We start from the raw sequence: 22089 nt of genomic DNA on the forward strand, positions 1-22089 counted from the left end.
AAACTGCAGGGTGGCCGTGCCCCAAATCTGCCTTTTCGGTACCCAAAGCCGCTGCTTACGCTGTTCTTTACAGCAGCTCCCGCTGAGTTGGACAAATGTCTGGGATCCCCTGGAGCAAGAGCTGCTCCCCAGATGTGTGAGACGAACGTTCAGCTTCATCCACAAAGCAGCGGCGGTGGCCCCGGACCAAACCTGAGCTACTCAGGGCCCTCTCCCTGGCGTGACGCTTGGCGCTACCTTGAAACTTTTTGGCTTGGCCCCATGTTTGCAGACGCGCTCCAACCCACAGTCTGGAGCCTTCACAGCGTCTGGAAAGCCTCCATCCCTTGGCAGGGTCTGGCCAGGGAGCGAGGGGATGCCATTTTGGAGAGGCCCAGCTCTGCTCGGGAGGAGGAGGAGGCGAGGGGACCTTTTTGGAGGTCCCTGGGAGCGGGCGGCCGCCTGTCCCCTGTGTGGGGTCGGGTCACGCCGGTCCTTGGCGTCAGCGGAGCGTTGGAGAGGCACTGCTGCCACTGTAAATGTGGTTTGTATCACTGCGAGGCGAACATGGTTCCCGACCACAAGTATGGCCCGGGACATGTCTCGGATTCCAGAGCTCTCAGTCACGCCGAGCGCCATCGCCTCGGCGCTCCTCGCCTCGGAGCGAGAAGCCCGTCACCCTGCTGGAGCCCACCGCCGGCAAACACCGGCCTCCCACCGGCCTCCCAGCACGGTGGCCATCCTCAGCGAGCCTCCACGGCTTCCCGATGGCAGCGGGACCCGCAGGGATGTGACTGCACAAAACGCTCGCACGCGGGTGGCCCCATCCGCTGCCCGCCGAGCTGGAGAGCAAAACGCACGCGTGGAGGGCACGGAGCAGCTCCACAGCCAAGCCTTGACCCTTCCACCCTCTTCTTTTTCTCTCCCCAAGGGTTAACAGGACAGGCGTTAGCGGCGCGGGGAGGGTTTTTGGCTGACCTTGGCTGGGAAGCAGCGCGGCGTCGCTCAGCCCAGCCCTCCCCGAGCGCGAGCCGGTGGCCGGAGCGCTCCCCGAGCTTGGGTGGAGGTAGATGCAGAGGAAACTCCACCTCCGCGGGAGCCAACCTGCTATTGCAGGAATTCCCAGAGAAATTCCCGCTTCGGGCCGATCTGTCAACGGAGCCGTGAACTTTCCTTTACCCCTTGTGAAAGCAGCGACTTCAATGCGCTAAAAACGGAGCAGGGGCGAGCCCGGCGCTGGAGCCCGGCTCGGGGAAAAGGCTGGGAGGGGGCTCGAGTTGACCCCTGTACGCCTGGGGGGGCTCCCGGAGAGTCTCCACGTGTGGTTCCTTGCTTGCAGGCTCCCGGAGGAAGAATTTGCTGTGAAAAAAAAAAAAAGCAAACCCTGCGATACCTCGCCTGGTTTTGCCCCCGGGTTACCGCATTTCCCGAGTGGCTCTCAGCAGATTTGGGACCTGGCGGGTGGCTCGGGTGGCTCGGGTCACTCATTTGGAGGTCAGCTGCCCCAAAATCGCCTTTTCTCTTGCTCCCGACCACGGTGGCCCCATCTGGTTAAAGCCCACAGAGGCTCAGCCTGGTGCATTTTTGGAGGTGCAGATGAGCCCCTCCTGGGCCCAGCCTTGCCCCCCTGCCCCTACAAACCCCACAGGGAAGCTCTGACCCCAAACACCCCTTCCTTCAGGTGTGCCCGGGTCTGTGGGATCTCAGCCTTGGGGTCACAGCCACACAGCGAGGAGCTGATTGACCCCAAATCCTCACCCAGCACCGTAAGCACCAGTAGGGAGATGGGAACAGCTGCTGGAGGCTTTACCAACACAGCAGCAATTTGGGGAATGAGCCCTGCAGAGAGCGGCTCTGTGATTCCTCCCCGAGCCCAGGGCAGCTCACATTTGGGAGAGGAAGAGGAGAGAGGTGGAGGAAGCAGTCCCTTAGACATGAGATCATTGCAACCCCAAACTAGAGGCAGGGATCCTGCCTTTTGCCCCCCTCCTTGCTGCAGATGTCTAGCCCTGATGCTAGGGACATCTGACCCTGGAGACCGAAATTCTCTATCCAAACACTTCAGAAAACCAGAGAATTTGGCCCAGCTTCCATTTCTGCCATGCAGAATCTCCTGATTTCTCCTCTGGGGAGCCAAGGGATTTCTCCACACCTCGTCTGGTGGGGAGCAGCCGAGGAGGGGACACATGGCCAGGACCACCCCGCGTGGCAACCCAGCCTCTGCCCCGCTGTGAAACGGGGAGCGTGGAAGGGGGGACACGGAGGAGCTGAGGGCTCCCCCAGGCCCTGCTCATTTCCAGGGTGGAGCTGGGACCTCCAGCTTTGCAGATGCTCTTCCCTAAATCTCCTCCTTCGAACCTCTGCAGTTATCCTGGCTGCTGCTCAAAATAATAGTGATGGGGGGGAGGAAGAAGTGCAGAGCAGCAGCCCGTCGTGCCCCGAGAGGGACGATCCCAAAAGAGCCGTGCCCACCAGGTGGGTGCAAGCCACCACCGATGGCACCCACCGGGGCTCCTGGCCGGCTCTGTGTGTGCGTGCAAGAGTTTGCAAACCCTCGGGGGCTCCCTTCTCTCCCCGTCTCTCTGTCTGCTTGCAGTCTCCTCCATAAAACATCGGAAGTTGGAGCCATTCATTTGGCTATTTGTGGCTCGCTCCCCACGCCCCGGCTCCCTCCCCTGCCCCCTGCAGCCTCCCCGGCTCGCTGCTCGCCCAGCATCCTTGACCCCGAGGAGTCTGGTGTGTCTGCACTTCCCTTTTGGCCCACGGAAAGCACCACTCCGAGCGGGTGCCTTGATAAATCCGCTGTGGGAAGGCAGGGGCTCCTGGGCTCTCACACAGGGCTTTCCCATGGCGCGTTTCCTATATTGTCCCCGCTCGCCAGCGCGAGCTCCAGACCGGGGCGGTGGGGAAGCTCTCCGGGTGGCGGTGCCCCTCCACGGCACCAGGTCTGGCCCTCCTCAGGCTCTCGTGGCTCGCTCTGCACCAAAAAAACATGGTGCGTGGAGGAAGGCGAGGAGGAGGAGGAGGAGGGTTGGATTCGCATCACCAAGCTGGTGGGTGACGGTGGCATCCCTCGGCTCACCCACGGCTTTGACCCCACGGCCCCTTCGTCACCCCGGTTTGCAAACGGGGCTCTGGGGTTGCCTCCGCAGAATTTGGGGTGGGACTGGGACCACCGAGGGGCTGGAGACAGGGACAGGCTGGCAGAGAGGGAGGACAGCTCGGTGGATTTGAAGCTGAGCGAGGAGGTCCAGGGTGGCACAGAGGGAAATAGCAGAAATAGCTCCGAAATGGCTTCTCCTGAGCTGCCCTGCCAAAGTGTAACATCCTCAGGGTTTTGGCCCTGGGTTGGGGACCACCACCATGGGGACACGGGGACGGTGCCTGCACAGGGCTGCACGGCCACAAACCTCCCAGCAGCAGCAGCAGGAGGCAGAGATGCAACCCCGGCAGCGTTTGGCCTCCTCCAGTCACACCAGGAGCAAAATCCCCTTTTGGCATGGCAGGTTCCCCCCACGGAGACCTGAAAGCCATCGGGGCTGGGTTGGGGCTGCATTTTGGGGCTGATGGGTGAACTGGGGGTCAGTGGGAAGAAAAAACTTTATGTCCCCACGGGAAGGCCACAGCCAGGGCACAGCAGAGCCCTGGGGTGAAGGCAGCACCCTCCCCACCTCACCGTTTGCTCCCTTTATCTGAAAAAAAAAAAAAACAATTCTCCTCCTGCCTCATTTTAACCACGCCACGAGGCCGAACAGAGCGGGGTCACCGGGATTTCTCCACGTCCCCTTGCCCTCCAGCTCTCCCCGCAGCGATGGCCCCGCGGATGAGCCCATCTCCCCGCTCATCGCCCCGTCGGGCAGCCGGCTCAGCTGCCCCTCCGGCGAGCAGCGAGCCCTGATCTCATCAGCGCGCCGCACACTTGCAGCTCGAACAATAACCTCCTTCCCTGCCCGACACAATTCCCAGAAATGCACAGCCTCCTGCTAGAGCCTCCCTGGGGGGAAAGCATGCCAGCCGGCCTGTCGGCACCAGCGCGAGCGGCGCTGCCAGCCGCTGGCAAACGCAGCCTGGTGCCTCCCCGGAGCAGGGGGGCACCTCGTGCTGCTGCCCTGCTGCGAAAACAAGGGCGTGCAGGGCAGGGCGGAGGAGCGGAGAGGGAGAGGCCGAGCCCTCGGGGCCATCCTTCAGCCGCCGTGCTCAGGAAATCCCTCTCCCGACGGGCGCCGTGCCCCCGGCACCGCTGGCTCTCCGGGAGCGCACATCGGTCGCCTTCGCCCTGCCGGCCCCAAGCATCTGCTGGGGTCTGGGGGGCTGCGAGGGGCTGGGAGGCAAAGCCCAGCCCTAACTGGGAGGGCTGGGAGGGCAGAAATGGGGTTCTTGCCCCCTGTACCCCAGCAGAGCCTCAGCAGCAGCAGTTCTGTGCCTCGCGGCATCCCGAAGTGTCTGGGAGTGCCGGAGCTTTCTCTCTGCACCCTTGGGTGCTCGCTGCTGCCTCGCCCCGATGTGAAAGGCAGCTGCAGGCGAGGCTGGGTGCTCAGGGTGGGTGTTTGCACTGCCACAACCAAGCCGGGAAGGCGAAACCACCAGGCCAGCAGCCAGCACGGCTCTCCTTTCTCCAAGGGTTTTTTTGGGGAGGCTCGCCAGCCCGTTTTGGGGCTCGCCAGCCCATTTTGGGGCTCACCAACCTGTTTGGGGCTCTCCAACCTGTTTTGGGCTCTCCAACCTTTCTCCCCCACACACATGCCCTCTGCCCCACTGCACCACGGCAGCCCCATGCGCCCAGCAGCGCCACGGTGCCAGCTGCAGCCCCCCGGGGGCTCCTCCCCACCTCCCCCCCGACCCCGCAGCGAGGCAGCAGACCCCGCGCGGAGGGCACGGGGCCAACCCCATCCCGTAGCCCACCCCGCTGGGCTCCCGGCTGGCGCGGGAGGGCCAGGCTGGCGGGGAGCATTGTTCACTAAACCACATGGGGAGGCCGAGGAGGACAGACTCGCTGGCTGCGGGGAGCTTCCTGCCTCGCGGCGCGGCCGCCGCCTGACATCATTGCGCCCGGTGGGAACGGCGGTCCCGGCCCCGCTGATGGCAGAGATAAGCTCCTGACCTCCTGCCCCGCTTTCCAGCCCCCCGCAGCCCCGTGGAGGGGGGTTTGTCACGCCCGTTGTTCCCCTGTCACCATGGCAGAGCTGCCTGATCCTCCTCGGTGGCATGGGCACGGCCGAGGTGATGTGCCCCGACGCCGTGCCGCCCACCTCTGAGGGTGCAGGATGGCACCGGGACATTTTTTGGATGCCAAGGGGGGGACCGAGCAAGATTCCACGTCCTTCTGCCCCAGTTTGCAACCCAGGGTGAGATTTTTTTGTCCTGGTGGGGACCGTGACCTGTTTGGCATCTCTGGTAGCACCCAGAGAGGGGCACCTGAAGGGCTGCCCGTCCTCACACTGACTTTATGGGAGTAAAACCCTTCTCCTCCTTCACCTGGAGAGAGCGTTTCCAAGCCAGTGGCAGGCAAAACCTACCAAAACCAGACCCCAAAGCATCCGTGTGGGCTGCAAAATCCCTGAGGACAGAGGGTGGCCCCATCACCACCATCCTGGTGCACCCCAAAGGGGACCCCCGCAGGAACGGGCTCCTGACCCCATGGGCAGCCCCCTGCCCTGGGGACGGGGTGCCATGGGGTGGAGGCACCCGGGAGACACAGGGCTTGAATTTCACCCCGCTTTGGATCCCCAACCAAGCTTACTTTTATTTTGTGCCCTTCTTCACGGCGGTGCAAAGGCAACAGGTTATGGGATGCGGAGCCCAGGACACAAAGCGCAGCCTCTGGCTGCTGTCCATCACCATGGGGGTCTCCCCCCATGCCCCCCGTGTCCCCCCAGCCCCAGCCAGGCTTTTCCCTGGGTAATTTCTCCCGATCCAGGGGCTGACACGCTGCGGGGCTGCCTCCTGCCCTCATCCAAACCTGCTGCGGTCAGCATTTCGCTGCGGCTGCTGCCAGGGCTGCTCGGAGGGGTTTTCCTTGCAGCCTGACCCCCGCCCCCCCCCCCCCGGCTCCATCCTCCTGGCTCCAGCCCACGTGGGATGGAAGCTTTCTCCTCCCTGAATAAAAATATAATCTGCTCAGCCCTGCTGTTGATCCCGACTGCATCCTCTCGTCCTGAGCTTTCATACCGCGTGCCTTTTATACCGGTAATAGCACCAGGCTCCTTCTCCCATCATTGTTGACTCGACAATGAAAACTGTTTGTATTATTGTGTCCCCGAAGCTTTGCCAATAGCACATGTGTCCTGAGCTGATAGCAACAGGCTTTGGCAAGGCTGAGGCTCCATCAGATAAGAGCCTTTACCCTTATTTCTCCAGCCCGAGCACGCCTCGAAGGCTGCCCTGGCTCCGATTGTTGCTGATCCGTCCCCGGTGCTCGCAGACAGGGGCGAGGTGGCCGGGCAGGGGGCGAGGATTTGGGGACGAGCAGGGCAGGGACGCGGACACCGGGGTCGGGTGGCCTGGGAAAGGGCGTCGGGCAGGGCGACGGAGGAGCCCTGGAGGGAGATGCCAAGATAGAGCGACTTTTCCCAGGCAAGCAGAGGGCTCGATGCGTGGCCGTCCCCCGCCGTGCTGTCCTCGGGGACCTGCCCCACCTCCCCGATCTGGCCGGGCTCCCGACACAGCAGGGTTTGAGCAGAGGAGAAGCGCTCGGACCCGGCGGCCCTCGGGCGCACTGCCGGCTGGCGCGGGAACAAAGCCGTGCGCTTCCCCGTGCCTCACTCCATGGGGAGCCCCGCTTCATCCAGCCACCATCACCCGTACGGCCTTCATCCTGCTGCTCCCTGGGGGCTGCACCCTCCTCCTCCTCCCACCCCGCAGCCCTGCGCCCAAAACCCCATGGCCGAGGCAGCTCGCGGCATCGCCGAGCCCCAGCTCCGCCACCGCGGCCACCCCCGTTGGTGTTTTCCCCGAGCTGCAGCATGAGGCTGTGAAATCAGAGAGGGGAGAAAAAGCTTTGAAATCGCATTTTTAAGACAGTTTACGGCGTGTAAAAGAGGTTCTTGGGGTTTTGAGCTGCCATCGTGGTGCGTTTGTGCTCTGATTTCCCTTCCCTTTGTGTCCCTGGTGCAGCACCAAAAAGGAAAAATTGCTCTTCTGCTCAGAGTGTGCAGGGAAAGAAAGCTCCCAGGCCCTTTTTTAAAAAATATATAAAATTTATTATTATTATTTATCTCCCTGCACACTCTGAGCAGAGAGGCAGCCACGATGCCGTGGTGGGTGATGAGGTGGCTCCGAGCACCGGGTGGGCTTGCTGCAAAGCTGCTGCCAAGCGCTAGAAATTCCCCAGCCGGGCTGGTGCGGTGCTCCCAACCCGGGCGCACGCTTCCCCGGTGATCAAATCGGGCAGGGGATGGAAAATGCGAGCGGAAAGTGCTCGGTCCAGGGGCTGCAGACGGAGCGGGGAGAGGGGAGAGGAGCGCGGCGCAGCCAGCAGCCATCTGCGCCGGGCGGTGAGGTAATGCCTGCGCTAAGTTAAACCATGTCGGGAGCCCTGCACAGCGGCAAAACCTTTCCCAGATGCAGGCTCTGCTGGCTCGTGGGGACGAGGCTGTCAGCTGGGGGGGCTTGGTGGGTGCCCCAGGAGCTGGTCCCGGTGGAGCTGTGGGGTCAGGGTGCGCCCTGCTCCCCCCCCGGGTGCTCACCTGCTGCCTGGTTTTAGGGAGCGGAGGGGCAGTGGTGGGCTAAGGAGCTCCCAAGGGCGAAGAGCTGAAGGTGTGATCGCTGTTTTCTTGCTTAATTCCCCTCCTTTCCCCTGATTGAAGGTGGTACCCTGAGCCGTGGGGTGGCACAACCCCATTTCTCCATGATGCTTTCACTCGAGTGATGCTCGAGGAGCAGGGGATGAGCAAATGCCCGGAGAGGAGAGCAGGGACCCACAGAGCAGAGCCCCAGAGGGTTTCTGCTACAGCGTGGCTGCACTTGTGTCCCAGACCCACCCCCCCTCCCCAAAAAAGCAGGCTCTCAAGTCCTCCTCATCACAATTTTCCCCTCATTTCCTTTCCTCCAGCACCCAAGAAGGGGCCAGCCAGCCCGGAGCAGCGCGCCCAGGCTCTCGGAGAGCGGGATCCAGGTTCTTGGCTGCGCCTCCTGCCGAGCTGCCCGCGCGCTGTGCTTTCTGCCAGCTCGGGTGATGGGAGCAGAGAAAAACCCCCACGTGCCCGGGTTTCGCAGAGCCCAACTGTCGGCCAGCTGCTTGTTCCTGGGAGGAGGACGCGGTGCCACAGGCAGAGCGAGCGTTTTGCTGGCTATAATCAAGAAAAGAAATTGCGCCGATCGGAGCAGCTGAATGGCAGCCAAATCTGCTTCTCGGCGGCTTTTCCACACTCTGCGTTCATGTATTTGGCATGAGCAGCTCCGCATTGAGGTAATTCATTAATGCTGAACCAAAAATGTGTTTATGGGAGTCTTGGAATAGTTGGTAGAAGTGTAAGACTTTCCTTCCTAAAAGCCTGCTCGCTCTCCGGGATGGGAACCCGGCACCGAGGCCGCCGGCACGGTCGGCTGCCGGGGAAGCCCACGTGTGCCCAGCACCCTGAACACGCGGGGGGGGGGGATTTTTTGCAGCGTTTTCCCTCGTTTTGGAGCATGGGAGCTGCATTTTGATGTCCTGGGGAGTGGGTCCGGGCTCACAGATGTGGCCATGGCTCGGCGCGATGGGAAAGAGCCCCTCCAGGAGGTGGTCCCCGGACAGGGATGCCCCCAGCCACCCCCCATGCGCCTGCTGCATCCTTTGCTGCCCCCAGGAGCGGGGCTGCCCTGCTAGGGGTGCCCTGATGGGGTCTCCTCTGCTTTTCTCCCCCAAAATCACCACCTCCCACCCCACAAACCCCTTGGTGCACACTACACGGGCACATCCTCGGGTGTGCACACCCAGAGGCGCACACAGGACCCGGTGGCTCTCTCATCCCCTCGGGGACATCCCTACGAGGGAACAAGGGCTGAGCAAGAAGGGGCTGAGACCAGGAGCCAGGGATGCAGGACCAAGGGGCTCCGGCCGGGACTGCGCCCGTGCAGAGCGACAGCTTTTTTGGGTTAGCCGCGGGTTTCGCTCCCCAGACAATGGGCACCGCTGTTGTCGTTCTGGTCGTGATCCTGCGTAAACAAGGCTGACCTCTGTTTATTGAAACGAGCTGAAGGAGAAAGACGACTTTCTCTGCTTCCTCGGATGCGGGGCACAGATGCTGGCTCGGCCGGCACAGCCCATGCTCGCCCCCAGCTCCGTCCCCTCGTGCCAGCGTGGCCAGGATATGGGATCCTGCTTGATGGGGGGCAGGCGGCCCCCCCACAAAGCCTGGACCCCCGTTAGGGCTGTGGCAGTGGGGACAGACTGCCCTGGGAACAGAAGCAAAGTCCCAGCCCAGCTGAGCCTATTCCATTTTTCCAGCTTAGCTCCATCGTGGGTGCCTCGGGCAAGTGGGAAAGCTCCTGCCAAGGGGTTGGGGACTTGCGCATGTGGGTGGCAGCAGGGACAATGCAGGGTACCCAGTCCCGGGGCAGAAAGCCCCTGTGGCCCAGGGCGCATCTCCCCAGCATCATCCGTGCTGGTCTCTGGTCAGATTGACCTGGAAGAGAAGAAAAGGAGCAAATGAGCCAAAACAGCAGCTTTCCCCACGGGGAGACCTTCCTGGGCTCATCCTTCCCCATCCATCTCCCCTTTAGGGGCGGGAAGGGGTCCAGCCCTTTGCCTCGGGGACTTCTCTGGGGTTTCTTTTCAGCGGGGTCAGGACGCACGACGGTGCCACGGGCTCCTGGGGCCAAGCAGCCGCGGGGAGCTTGGTGCTTGCAACCCCAATGCAGGGCTCAGCCGGGCTCTGCGTGACTCAGGGGAGCGTTGATCTGCGAGGAAACCTGGCCCTCGAGAAAGGGAGTCTCCACCGAAACCCGAAGCGTTTCCCAGCAGCCGCCTCCAGCGTCCTCCAGGGCTCTCACGCAGCCCCGGCCGCGCGTCCTTTGCCCCGCAGGAAGCGCCTTTGTTCCACGCCGGCTGCAGCAGCCACGGCCCCCGGGGAGCCCACGGGACCTGCAGGCACCGGGGGGCAGCTCTGGGGGTGCCGGGGGTGGCACGGGGTGGCCCTGGTCCTGTGGTGGCCCCACACCCTTCGGGCATCTTCGTCCCTGCCCAGTGGCACAGCTCCGTGCACAGCGCGCCTCGGATCCCACGGGGCACCAAGGTGTGGCCTGATGCTAATTAATAGCTATAATTGATCATCAATATCTTCCCGTGAAATATTCTGAGCCCTGTCCACAAAAAAAAAAAATAGAATAAAAATTGATTTGCTGGGCACGGTTCAGTTCCTTGCTCTGGCTACACCTTGGGGGGGGGCCCTGCCAGCACCCACCTGCCACCTCCAGAACCTGGGTGCAAATTTTGGGGACAAATCCTTTGCATTTGCTTGCACAGCATCAATTTTCCGGGGTCCTGCATGCACCCCTAGCCACAAGCAGCAGAAATAACGCTGGGCTCATCCAGCAATGCTCCTTCCTACCTGCTCACGCCCTCCCCAGAGCCCCCCCGAGCCCCCTGTGCATGGATCCCATCTTTTTTTAGGTGGGTGGGAGCTCGGGGCAGCCCTGGCGAGGAGGAATAAGCAGCAGCAGGAGGCGCAGGCTGGGGGCGGGGAGGGAAAATGCTTTTGTGCCACGGGGGGAGCGGAGGCTGCCGGCCCCCGCCACGCTTCCTCTGCGAGGTGTGGGACGCTAGGAAGGGAAACGGGGAGCTGGGGTGGGGGCCGTGAGCCGCCAGCCCAATAAAAGTGGGAAAAAAAAAGGGAAAAGGGATAAAAAAGCAACCCCCAGCCCGGGCGCCAGGCTGGGGTCCGGCTCGTCCGACGCCAGGGGTGGAGAGGAGGGCGCGGGGAGAGGTCACCCGGCTGGGTGCGCCGATCTTCTCGATCTTATCGCTGCCCCGGGGACATCCAACGCCTCCTCCCCGTGCTGCCATGATGATTTGGAGCCGGGGTTGGAGGGGTGGCAGCGCCCTGTGCCCCCCAAAACTCCCCGTGGGGACGCTGGGCTGGGGACTGGCACTTTGCCCCCGCTCTGGGATTTCGCTCCAGGGCAGATGCTGGCTGTGGGCACCGGTTTGGAGCAGTGACCCTGACCCCATAACCAAGCCAGCGGGTGCCCTCACACCCTCATGGACATCCCCAAGCCTCTCTGTCCCCTTTTTGTGCCAGTTCAGGTGGTTTTGGGTGTCCTGCCCACTGCTGTATCCCCCTTTGCAGCTCTCTGTCCCTTCCCGAGGACACCTGTGCTGGTGCCAGGCTCTGCGTCCTTCTCCCCCTGGGGGGGCTCAACTTTGATTCTGGAGGCAGGGGACAGCCGAGCTGCTCCTGCTACCACCCACCAGCTCCCAAATGCCATCGGTGGCACCAGGTCCAGCCCCAGCACCAGGGGCGCTTGGCCAAACCCAGGAGGGTGGCCAAAGACCCAAAAGGAAGGGTCCTGGCACAGCCCCGCACACATCCTGCCCTTCACCCCACCAGCAGCCACAGGGCACGAGCTGGGGGTCCCCAGCTCCCCCCAGCACCTCCTGGGGCAGAAACAAAAGGGCAAAAGCCCTTTTTTGGGGAGTTTTGCAGTACCTGGCTGCTGCTCCAGCACGGTGCTGCTCCAGGAGCCTGCTGGCTGCGCTGCTGGAGCAGGACGGGGCAGAGCAGAGAGGAGGCTCCGTGCGGCCGCCCGGCTCTCCTGCGCACTGGTGCTGATCCGCTCTCGCAAAACATTAATAAAAGCCCTCCAGGAATGTGAAGGAAATCTAGCCTGAAACCTCTGTTCACTCCTGGCTAGCGACTGAAGAATAAGCGAGACGAGATTTTTTTTTAATTTTTTTTTTTTTTAAAGGCCTTTGTTTTGTTTAGGGTTAAACGGCAGATTGGCTTTTCCAAATCACTTCCAGACGCACTGAAACCATGGCATGCAACACCCCGCTGCCGGCAGCCTGGCAGCTGGGCTCTTGCGCAAGCCGGTGCCCCACATCTCCCTCACCCCACGTTGCACATTTCGGGGCTGGGGGCTCGGCCACATCCCCTCGGAGTGGGGCTCGGAGCCGGGTACCCGTGGCCGTGGGCACCTTTCGCACCCAGCCTGGGGGTGCCGGGGAGCACGGAGAGATCCCCGTGCTCGCAAGCTGCTCCCGCAGAGCTCACAGCTCCCCCGTGCCAAGGGCAGGAGGAGATTTCAGACCACCTAGCCTGGCTCTTGGCACATCTCTGACAAATATCCGTGGGCTGGCAGGGGGGGGAACAAGCAGCCGGGAGGCAGCGTGCCACGGGCACGGCGTGTGCGGCCGCAGCGTGGCCGTGCCAGCCCCGAGCAGAGCAGCTCAGGGCAGGTTTCGGGTGCTGTCATCCTGCCGGTGATGCCACCGTTCCTCAAAAGTGCCTAAGCCACCAGGGATGCGTTTCTTTGGATGTGAAGGGATCTGAAAATCAAGGGGAAATTTCTCCAGCCATCCCCGAGAGCCCCACCGGGGTATTGCTGGGGGAAGAGGGCTCGCCCCTGCCTCCAGCCCAAGGCTGCTCCTGACCCCGAGCGGTGAAGGCTGGCCAAAACACACACACGAAAGGAGTCGTAAGAAAAATAAACGCCAAGCCCCAGGCATCCCCGTCCCCCTGCAAACACGCAGCAAATCTAAACACATCCCCGGGGCTGCGGGAGGCTCTGGCAGACTTCAAGTAGCCAGGAAAGGGGCTTGAAAGAAAAAAAATTAAAAAAAAGAAGGAAAAAAATAAAAAAAGATGGAAAAAAAATAAAGAAAAGAAAGAAAAAGAAGGAAAAGGAGGGAGACAAAAAAAAATGAATAGCCCTCCTCCTTGGGAGGAAGGGAACCGGGTAGCGGCGTCCACACCGGTCCCAACCCAGCCCTCCCCAGGCGGCTTCTTCCTGCCTGTGCCTGGGGACGCCCCCCTTCCTCTTCCTCCTCCTCCTCCTCCTCCCCCTCATCGCCTCCTCCTCCTCCTCCTCCTCCCCCTCATCGCCTCCTCCTCCTCCTCCTCTTCTCCCTCTCCCTCTCCTCCTCCTCCTCCTCCTCCTCCTCCTCCCCTTCGCCCCGCTGATTGGTCCAGCCCGGCTATATTTTGCCCCTTCCAGCCCAGCATCATCCCAAAAGTTTTTTTGGGGGGGAAAGGGGGAAAAAAAAAAAAAAAAAAAAGAACAAGAAACAAAACAAAAAAAAAGGGCAAAAGAAAAGAAACCAAAACAAAACAAGGCGACCCCCAAATCCCCCCCTGAAGGCGAGGGAAGCGAGCGGCGGCGCTCCTTGCTCGGCGGCTGCTGGAGGCGGTGGGACGCAGCGGGACTCGATTCTCTCTCCGGCACCCGCTCGGGTCGGACACAAAGTGCTGTCCAGCTGGAATGAATATATCTGAGTCAAACTACTGCCGAGAGGAGATATCGCAACCCCGGGGCGACTGTTCATGGGTCACCGCCGCCGTGCCGGCCGCTGAGCCCGGGCTCGCCTTCGCGCGCCCCCCGGGAGCTGCATCACCCTCCAGCCGCACGCCCAGCCCCGAGCCAAATTTCACCTTTGGCCCCGGTGCTACGGCTCCCGGTGCGGCCCCCGGCGCGGCCCCCAGCCGTACGCCCAGTCCCGAACCGGGCTATGGATACAGCCCCCCGGCGGGTCGCACCGAAGGCAAGGCCGGCGAGGATTCCCGTATCCGCCGGCCCATGAACGCCTTCATGGTCTGGGCGAAGGATGAGCGCAAGCGGCTGGCGCAGCAGAACCCCGACCTGCACAACGCCGTGCTCAGCAAGATGCTGGGTGAGCGGGATGGGGTTTCGGGGAGAGGGGGAGATGGGGATGGGGTTGGTGGGGTGTGGGGTTGGGGGTGTGGGTTGCTGGTTTGGGGTAGCGGGATGCTGTGATGGAGGGATGGGGGTGTGGGGTGCCAGGGAACGGGGCTGGGGATGTGGGACTCATAGATACGGGGTATGGGGGTGTAGGATTTGAGGGTGTTGGACTCGTAGATATAGGGCTGGGGGTGTGGGATGCCAGGGAACGGGGCTGAGGATGTGGGTTGCAGAGGTATGGGGTATGGGGATGTAGGATTTGAGGCTGTGGGACTCATAGATACAGGGCTGGGGGTGTGGGATGCCAGGGAACGGGGCTGGGGATGTGAGCTGGGGAGGTAATGGGGTATGGGGATGTAGGATTTGAGGCTGTGGGAGTCACAGATATGGGGCTGGGGGTGTGGGATGCCAGGGAACGGGGCTGGGGATGTGGGTGGCAGAGTTACGGGGTATGGGGATGTAGGATTTGAGGCTGTGGGACTCATAGATACAGGGCTGGGGGTGTGGGATGCCAAGGTATGAGGCTGGGGATGTGGGCTGCAAAGGTGTTGGGGAATGGGGATGTAGGATGTGGAGCTGCAGGACTCACAGATAAAGGGCTGGGGTTGTGGGGTGCCAGGGTACGGGGCTGAGGATGTGGGCTGTGGAGGTACGGGGTATCAGAATGTAGGATTTGAGGCTGTGAGGCACTCAGACACAGGTCTGGGGTTGTAGGATGCCGGGGTACGGGGCTGAGGATGTGGGCTGCAGAGGTACGGGGTATGGGGATGTAGGATGTGGGGCTGTGGGACGCACAGATATGGGGCTGGGCGTGTGGAATACATGGGTATGGGGCTGGGGATGAAGGGGTGCAGGGCTGGGGACACAGGCTCCAGGGGTGTGGGGCAGTGGGATGCACAGATACAGGGCTGGGGGTGTAGGTTGCTGGGGTATGGGGCTGAGGATGTGGGCTGCAAAGGTTTAGGGCTGCAGGACGCAGGGATACGGGGCTGGGAATGTGCATTACAAGGTATGGGGCTGGGATGCACAGATACAGGGGTATGGGGCAGTGGGATGCAAAGATACGGGGCTGGGGATGTAGTTTGGTGGGGTAAAGGGCTAAGAATGTGGGCTGTGAATGTATAGGGCTGCAGGATGCAGGGATACGGGGCTGGGGATGTGGGGTACACAGCTATGGGGCTGGGGGCATGAGCTGCAAGAGTGTGGGGCTGCAGGATACAGGGGCACGGAGCTGACAGTGGATGGCAGGGGTATGGGGCAGCGGGATGTAGGAATACGGGGCTGGGGATGCAGGCTGTAGGGTATGGGGTGTTGGGATGTGGGGTGCGAGAGAACGGGGCTGTGGAGTGCAGGCTGCGAGGAGACGAGGCAGTGGGATTAGGGCAAGGACAGGGGAGAGGCTGGAAGGGGACAGGACTGCGGGATGGCGACTGAGGATATAGGGCTGCAGGGACGGGGAGCTGCGGGATGTGGGCTGTGAGGTTTGTGGCAGGCAGCCCCTGAGGATATGGGACCGAAGGATGCAGGGATGTCGGGCTGTGGGACCAAGGGCTGCGGGGCGCAGCGCTAACAGTCTGTGGGATTTGGTGTTGTAGGATGCGGGACAACGAGGCTGTGGGATGCGGGGATGCAGGGAAGGCTGTGGGATGTGGGAACACGCAGCTGGGGAGATGCAGGATACGGGAATACGGGGCTGCAGGATGCGGGGTACACGAGCATAGGATGCGGGATGTGGGAACACGGGAAGCAGGATATGGGTAGATGGAGCCGCAGGATGCGGGGCTACGGGAAGCAGGATATGGCCAGCTGGGGCAGCAGGATGCGGGGACACGGGGCTGCGGGATGCAGGGACGGGGGGTTCGGGATATGGGGCTGCAGGGCATGGATTTGGGGACAGGATTTTGGGCTGCAGAGGTGCAGGGTTGTGGGGTGGGATGCAGGGAATCGGACACCCCAGGAGGCACAATCTGGTCCCACATTTCCCCGGGGTTTTGCACCCCCGTTCCCGTCTGCACCAAAGCACCGGGCACGCGGGGACAACCCCGTTTTGGGGACCCGCTCCCCGTCCCCAATTTGTGCCCGCACCGGGACCCAGCTCAGGCACGGAGGTGGTCGAGGGACCCCCAAACACCCCGTGTGCCCCCTCCTCGTGTGCCCCCTCTCACAGAGCTTCGTTTCCCCCCTTTCCAGGCCAGTCGTGGAAGGCGCTGAGCGCCAGCGACAAGCGTCCCTTCGTGGAAGAGGCCGAGCGGCTGCGAATCCAGCACCTCCAGGATCACCCCAACTACAAGTACCGCCCGAGGAGAAAGAAGCAAGCCAAGAAAATCAAGAGGATGGAACCCAATATCCTCCTCCATAACCTTTCCCAGCCTTGCAGTGACAACTTCAGCATGAGTCACCACGGCGGCAGCCAGCCGGGCCACCCCCAGCCTCCCCCACTTAACCACTTCAGAGAACTCCACTCCATGGGGTCGGATATTGAAAACTATGGCTTGCCAACTCCCGAGATGTCTCCCTTGGATGTCTTGGAACAAACCGAGCCGGCGTTTTTCCCTCCTCACATGCAGGATGACTGCAACATGATGCCCTTTCGCGGCTACCACCACCATCACCAGCTGGAGTTTCCCCAGGAGAAGTGCATGGGGCGGGACGTGGCCGTGCCCTATGCGCAGACCCCGGCGCACTTGGCCGACGCCATGAGGACTCCCCATCCCTCCAGCATATACTACAACCAGATGTGCTCGGGGACTCAGAACGGGCTTTCCGCCCACCTGGGCCAGCTCTCGCCCCCTCCCGAAGCCCACCACATGGAGAGCGTGGATCACTTGAACCAAAGCGAGCTGTGGACGGACGTTGACCGCAACGAGTTCGATCAATATTTGAACATGAGCAGGACTCGTCCCGACGCCTCGGGACTCCCTTACCACGTCTCCCTCTCCAAAGTGACTCCTAGAAGCATCTCCTGCGAGGAGAGCAGCTTGATATCCGCCCTGTCCGACGCCAGCAGCGCCGTTTATTACAGCCCCTGCATCACCGGTTAGCTTCGGTTCGCTTCGCCCCACCGTGCGCCCGCTCTCCATCCGAACCGAGAAGCCATCCTCCTTTAACCACGAGCTCCGTAATATTTAGAGTATCTCATTAAATGCATCGCTTTCTTTTTTTTTCTCTTTTTTTTTTGTTTTTTTTTTAAAAGAAAAACGATCAATCATGCTGAACTCACCGATATACCGTATGCCTATATAACACATATTCGCCTTTCCAAAGCAAGGTTAACGCACGCACTAAGCCTGCCCGCTGCTCTCCCTGCCCTCTCGGCGGGGCTCAGCTGCAGCTCCCGACCAGTTCGGGGGCGTTTTTAGGCGAACTACAGTGAATCCTGCCTGAAACAACTACTAAAAGGACAACCAGAGCCGCCTGCCCCACTATCTAACCCCATAGCAGGCGAACTCACGCAGGGGGGGAGACTTTAGGAAGCCTTTGCAGGGGCCGTGGAAGACTCGGTGCCCAGTAGTGGTGGTCTTTAGGACAGTTTTTACTGTATTCTCAGCAATATATTTTAATTGGGCAACAAAACTATATTTTTACTAAGCATTTTTTTATATATAAAATGATATTTAATGTCTTCATGTCTTCGTTGTTGTTTTTTTTTTTTTTTTTATTATTAGACTTTTAAAAAAATAAATCAAGGGATATCCACGAGATCTAAAGCATTTATGTAGCAAAGCTGGATTTAAAAAAAGAAAAAAAAATGAAAAAAAAAATGAAGAAAAATAAAAATGGGGGGGGGGGAAGGAGATATTTTGTGAAAAGGGAATGACAATGTAAATATTGTGGAACAATCGACTGGAATTTTGTACAAAAGAAAAATACGACTGCAAACACTTTTATTGTCTAGGACTGTAAGGAGAGCAAACTGTTTGATACTGGTTAATTATTAAAACATCTTCGGCTAATTGCTCCCATCTTGTGCGCTTGTTGTGTGAACACATATTTTCCGCAAATCCATGTTGTCCCAACCATTTCCAGATTGCTGTATCCGTTGATGAATGTTCTGACAACCTGGCAGGCTGCGCGGATTCGGGGGCTGCCGCCAGCCGCCTCGGGCTTGGGCGCGGGGCCGCGGCACCGGCAGCGCCCTACGGGGGTCGGGGGGGTGCTCGCGGCCGACCCCGTGCCCACCGATGCGGGAGAAAGCAGCTGTTCTCAGATACACGGCATCTAATAAAACCTGCGATATCCTCCTCTCGAGCCATGCCTTCGTGTGGTTATTACCCCGAGCCGGCGGGGACGTGGGGAGGGGGAAGGCGTCGCCGCGCGCTCGCCACGTTTTCCTGCGAAACTGCCCCAAAACCGAGTCCGTTCTCTCCAAACTCTCAACGCAGTCGCTCACAGCATCCTCAGAGCAGCTCCCAAACCCTCCCAGCTGCCTTCCTGCCCAGGTAACCGAGGGTCCTCCCTTCTCCCGTCCCCACCAAGCACCCCTGTCCCGTCCCGGCCCTGCTCGCCCCGTTGCGCACGGCTCTTGGTGCCAAAGGCGGCGTTTGCGACCCCCAGGTTGGAGGAGCAGAGCTGACAATCTGTTGCATAAAACGCTGGTGGCATCCGTTCCTTGAACGATGAGTGATTTAAACCAGGCTGATATAGCCAAAAAAGGCTATTAAAAAAAAAAAAAAAATGAATAGAAGAAGAGTTTTTTTGTTGTTGTTGTTGGCAAAGAATTGCCTTTTAGGGGAAATGGATATTTAACAAATGACATTAATTTTCGAGCTTCTCCTAAATTAAATTCACATTAGTGTTAACAGGACTAAATCCTGACTCACTTTTTTTTTATGTGAAGTGCTAATAAAACGAACCCGTTTGGGGGCTGGCGATGCGTTCCCATTAAACGGCAGAAACGAACCTCATTGTGTTGCCATATACAGTATGTAAAAAGGGGGAATACATGGAAAAATGACATCATTACCTACACGGGAGGGCTGGCGGCCGGCCGCGAGTGGTGTGTCCGACGTGTGCCAGAATCGGAGCTGAAACAAACAAACAAAACACGAAATGAGAAGCATCCTGTGCCGCCGCCGATGACTATGAAAGGAAGCAGCCTTCTATAGGCTCCGTCCCGCGCCGGTCCCAGCAGCAGCCCGAGAGGAAGGAGACGAGGGATAAAAAAGAAAAACCCTGACTTCTTTTCCAGGTACCTTCCCCGCGAGCATGCGATCATTTCCTGCGATTAAGGGAGCATCGCTCCAGACGCCCTGTGCCCCTCTGCCCGCAGCGCCCGGGGGGAAGGCGGCGGCGTGGCAGAGCGCAGAGGAAGCCTCGGGTGATTTTTTCTGCAGCAGAAATCCCCTGATTTCCCCGCCGCTGGCTCCTCGGGCTGTGCCAGGCTCCCAGCTCGCAGGGCTGGGAGCCCCGGGGTGGTTTTCAGCTGCTGCTCTTTGCTCTGGAGACGCTGGGATCCGACGTGCCCTCGTTTTAGGGGTGCCCAGGGCTGGGTGTGCGCTGGTTTCCCAAAGCACCTGTGCTGTAAAATTGTTGAAAATGTGACCCTGTCGTGAGCTGGAGGGAGTGGGGTGTCCCCGCTCTGTGCCCAAGGATGCTCCACAAAGTCAGGGCAGGTACCAGCAGGCAGGAACCCGCATTAAGGTGTTGTTTATCCCGTTATCCCCATCCCTTCCCCAGCATCACCCCACAAATACATCACTCAGGTACAAACACGGGTCCCCAGCACCAAAATCCCTGCCCTGCACACCCCCAGGTGGCACCCGGGGTTCCCACCTTGCCGAATGCCCACGGCCAGCAGCGAGCACAGCACCCTGCACCGGAGACACAACGCGGTGCCATCGCTGCTGCGGCGCTCTGAACGCACACAGTGGGGCTGGGACAATTTGTGGTGGTGCTGGAGCAATTTGTGGTGCTGGAGGAATTCGTGGTGGTGCTGGGGTGATTTGTAGCAGCCAGAGCTGTCCCTGGACGGAGAGACAACCAGCCCAGGACACCTCGCTGGTGGCTCTGGCTCTGCATCCAGCCAAGCTCCCCGTGCCATGCTCCCACACCGCTCCACAGCTCCCAGCAAAACCTTCTCCTCCTCCTGCACAGCGCCCTGCCAACCCCCCGCCGCCCCGAGCCGGGTGTTTTTATTAATAATAAAGCCTAATTGCAAGCGAGCCCGTGAACAATGCTCCACTCCCCCCCGTCCCGCTGGCCAGCCCTACGCCAGGTCGCGGCCAGCGGGGAAACGAGAAAGAAGGAAAATGAGCGAGGAAGAAAACAGGAGCCCAGGTTTGGGTCAGATAACAGGAGGCAGAAGGGCTGGTGCCAGACGATGGTTTCTGGCCAGACCCTGCGGTGATGTTGCTCACTGTTTTTTGCAGCCTTTTTCACCTAACCCTGCCTTTTTGGGTGTAAAACACATCAAGAAGCATCCTCAGCGGCTGGACCGGGACCTGCCCTCCAGCCTGGTGCCTCTGTGGGCAGCCTGGTCCCAAACCACCGGTGGTTTTGGCAGCTCTGGGGAGGTTTCAGCCCCCCCAGCCCCGTTTTTGGCACGAGGCAGGAGGGCTGCTTGGCACCCAGGCTGCTCCGGCCCCGTTAGCACAGGCGCTCGCTCCAGCCACTCGTTGCGTTAGGACCGATGGCAAAACCACCTCCTGCGTTCCCCTGGCATCAGCCCTTTGGATTTGTGTGGGTTTGCTCAGTTTTGGGGCCAGATAACGGAGCCACGATGGGGGCAGCTCAAGAGGGAGGCAATCTGTGTCCCGCAGCACCCGGGGGGCTCAGCCTGGCCGCCCCCATCACCTCCCTCTGTCCTGCGGGCGCATCCTGTGCCGCTCGCTGGGGCCGGCGGCGCACATGGGGCGAGCGCTTTTATTTTTAACATCCTCTCCTTCCCTGCCCCCAGCCCCTTCTGGCCCAGCCGAGGCCAGGAAACAACAGGCGGGCGTTTTATTTCGCTGAGAGCCGGCCGAGGGGTGGTCAGGTGTTGCATGGAAATGGAAATGGACTTTTTGCTGGAATAGTTTGGGGATGATTTCACTGCTGTTATGGCTCAGGCTGGGGCTGTTACCACGCAGCCCCTTTCTGATTTTATGACTTAATCTCTCCAAAGCTCCGTGCCTGATGGCTTCGGACTGGGGAGGAGGAGCGAGGGGCTCTTAGCAGGTCGTTACCGCAGAGATGCAGGGGGAAGAATTTGACAGGTATATCTAAAAACTGACAGGCGCATCCTGCCGCCTTGCCTGGGGACGGCTGCGGGGTCGGGGAGGGGAGGCAGCCCCAGGACCTGCGTGGCTGTGGGCTGGTGGTGGCTGCTCCGCATCCCCTGGGGCTCTGGGGCTGTGGCTCCCCCTGGACTCGCTGCCCCCATGCACCAGGGTTGCTTCTGTGCAGGTCCCCCGTGCCGTGATGTTTGTGCAAGTGCCACCAGCCCCAGGGCCACGTGTGCACCGCGCTCTGCTCTCCCTGTGCCACCTGCCACGGTGCTGCGGTGTGGTCATGAGTGTGTGTGCATCCAAAAAAACGTGTGTGCAAGCACGTGTGTGCACCAACACGTGTGCATCCGTGTGTAGACGCATTGCTGCGTGCGCCCACATGTGCGCAAACGTGTGCGCATCCCCGTGTTTTGGCGTGCATGCAGCTGAGCGTGTGTGTGCGCAATGCACGTCTCCATTTTATTCTTTATTTTTTTTTTAATCTATTTTTTCTATCTGCACATGTGTGAATCTGCACGTGCATCCATGCGTGTGCCTCTGTGTGTGTGTCTGTGCGCACACCCATGCGTGTGCACGCATCTGTAGCCATGTGCACCCCCGTGTGTGTGTGTGTGTGTGCATGTGTGTTCTCCTGGAGGCTCGCTGGTCAGGTTTATAGCCCTTCTGTTTTTTTTTTTATGGCATTATAGAGTGCTCGATGACATCACCCAAATATTAAAACAGCATGTGCCAGCCGGACCGTCCCGGCAACGCGCAGCTCCGGGCTCGGCGCTCCCCAGGCTGAAGCCAGCAGCGGCCCCGGGGCACCCGCGGGCGGCCGGAGCCGTCCTCGGTGGAGAGCACCAGGGGAGGGAACGGTGGCACGCGCCCGGGGACGCGCAGCCTGGATGAAGTCATCCCTGCTGGGACTCGGAGGGGGAGTTTGAGCCTCCCAGTCCATGCCGAGTCCCGCATCAGGGCCCCAAGCCCCTGCAGCAGGCAGGGGCACCCTTATTTTGGGTGCTCAGAGCCTCCCGTCGCTGCGTCGGAGGGAAGAGGATGCGGTGCCGCGGGTCCCTGTCCCACCCCG

At 60.6% G+C, this 22089-nt stretch overlaps 1 protein-coding gene and 1 long non-coding RNA gene across 2 annotated transcripts; one reads left to right on the plus strand and one right to left on the minus strand.

Annotated features, from left to right (window-relative positions):
* Positions 1 to 9100: 9100 nt before the first annotated feature.
* LOC139999203 (uncharacterized) lies at positions 9101 to 12027 on the minus strand. The gene is made up of 2 exons (XR_011804427.1): positions 11607 to 12027; positions 9101 to 9584 (listed from the first exon to the last, which is right to left on the minus strand). It is a non-coding gene; the product is annotated as an uncharacterized lncRNA (long non-coding RNA).
* Positions 12028 to 13127: 1100 nt separating this feature from the next.
* SOX18 (SRY-box transcription factor 18) lies at positions 13128 to 18063 on the plus strand. The gene is made up of 2 exons (XM_027473122.3): positions 13128 to 13786; positions 16006 to 18063. The coding sequence occupies exons 1-2, from the start codon at positions 13378 to 13380 to the stop codon at positions 16854 to 16856; spliced, it is 1260 nt and encodes a 419-aa protein (XP_027328923.1). The 5' UTR covers positions 13128 to 13377; the 3' UTR covers positions 16857 to 18063.
* The last annotated feature ends 4026 nt before the right edge of the window (positions 18064 to 22089 follow it).

Source organism: Anas platyrhynchos, chromosome 21, assembly GCF_047663525.1.
Source record: "Anas platyrhynchos isolate ZD024472 breed Pekin duck chromosome 21, IASCAAS_PekinDuck_T2T, whole genome shotgun sequence".
Classification (NCBI taxonomy): Eukaryota; Metazoa; Chordata; class Aves; order Anseriformes; family Anatidae; genus Anas; species Anas platyrhynchos.

Bases quoted from the DNA above. Each gene is read 5' to 3' on its own strand.
- SOX18 (XM_027473122.3), top strand. From the start codon at position 13,378: ATGAATATATCTGAGTCAAACTACTGCCGAGAGGAGATATCGCAACCC. The intron at 13,787-16,005 runs GTGAGCGGGATG...CCCCCTTTCCAG, and splicing joins CGTGCTCAGCAAGATGCTGG to GCCAGTCGTGGAAGGCGCTG.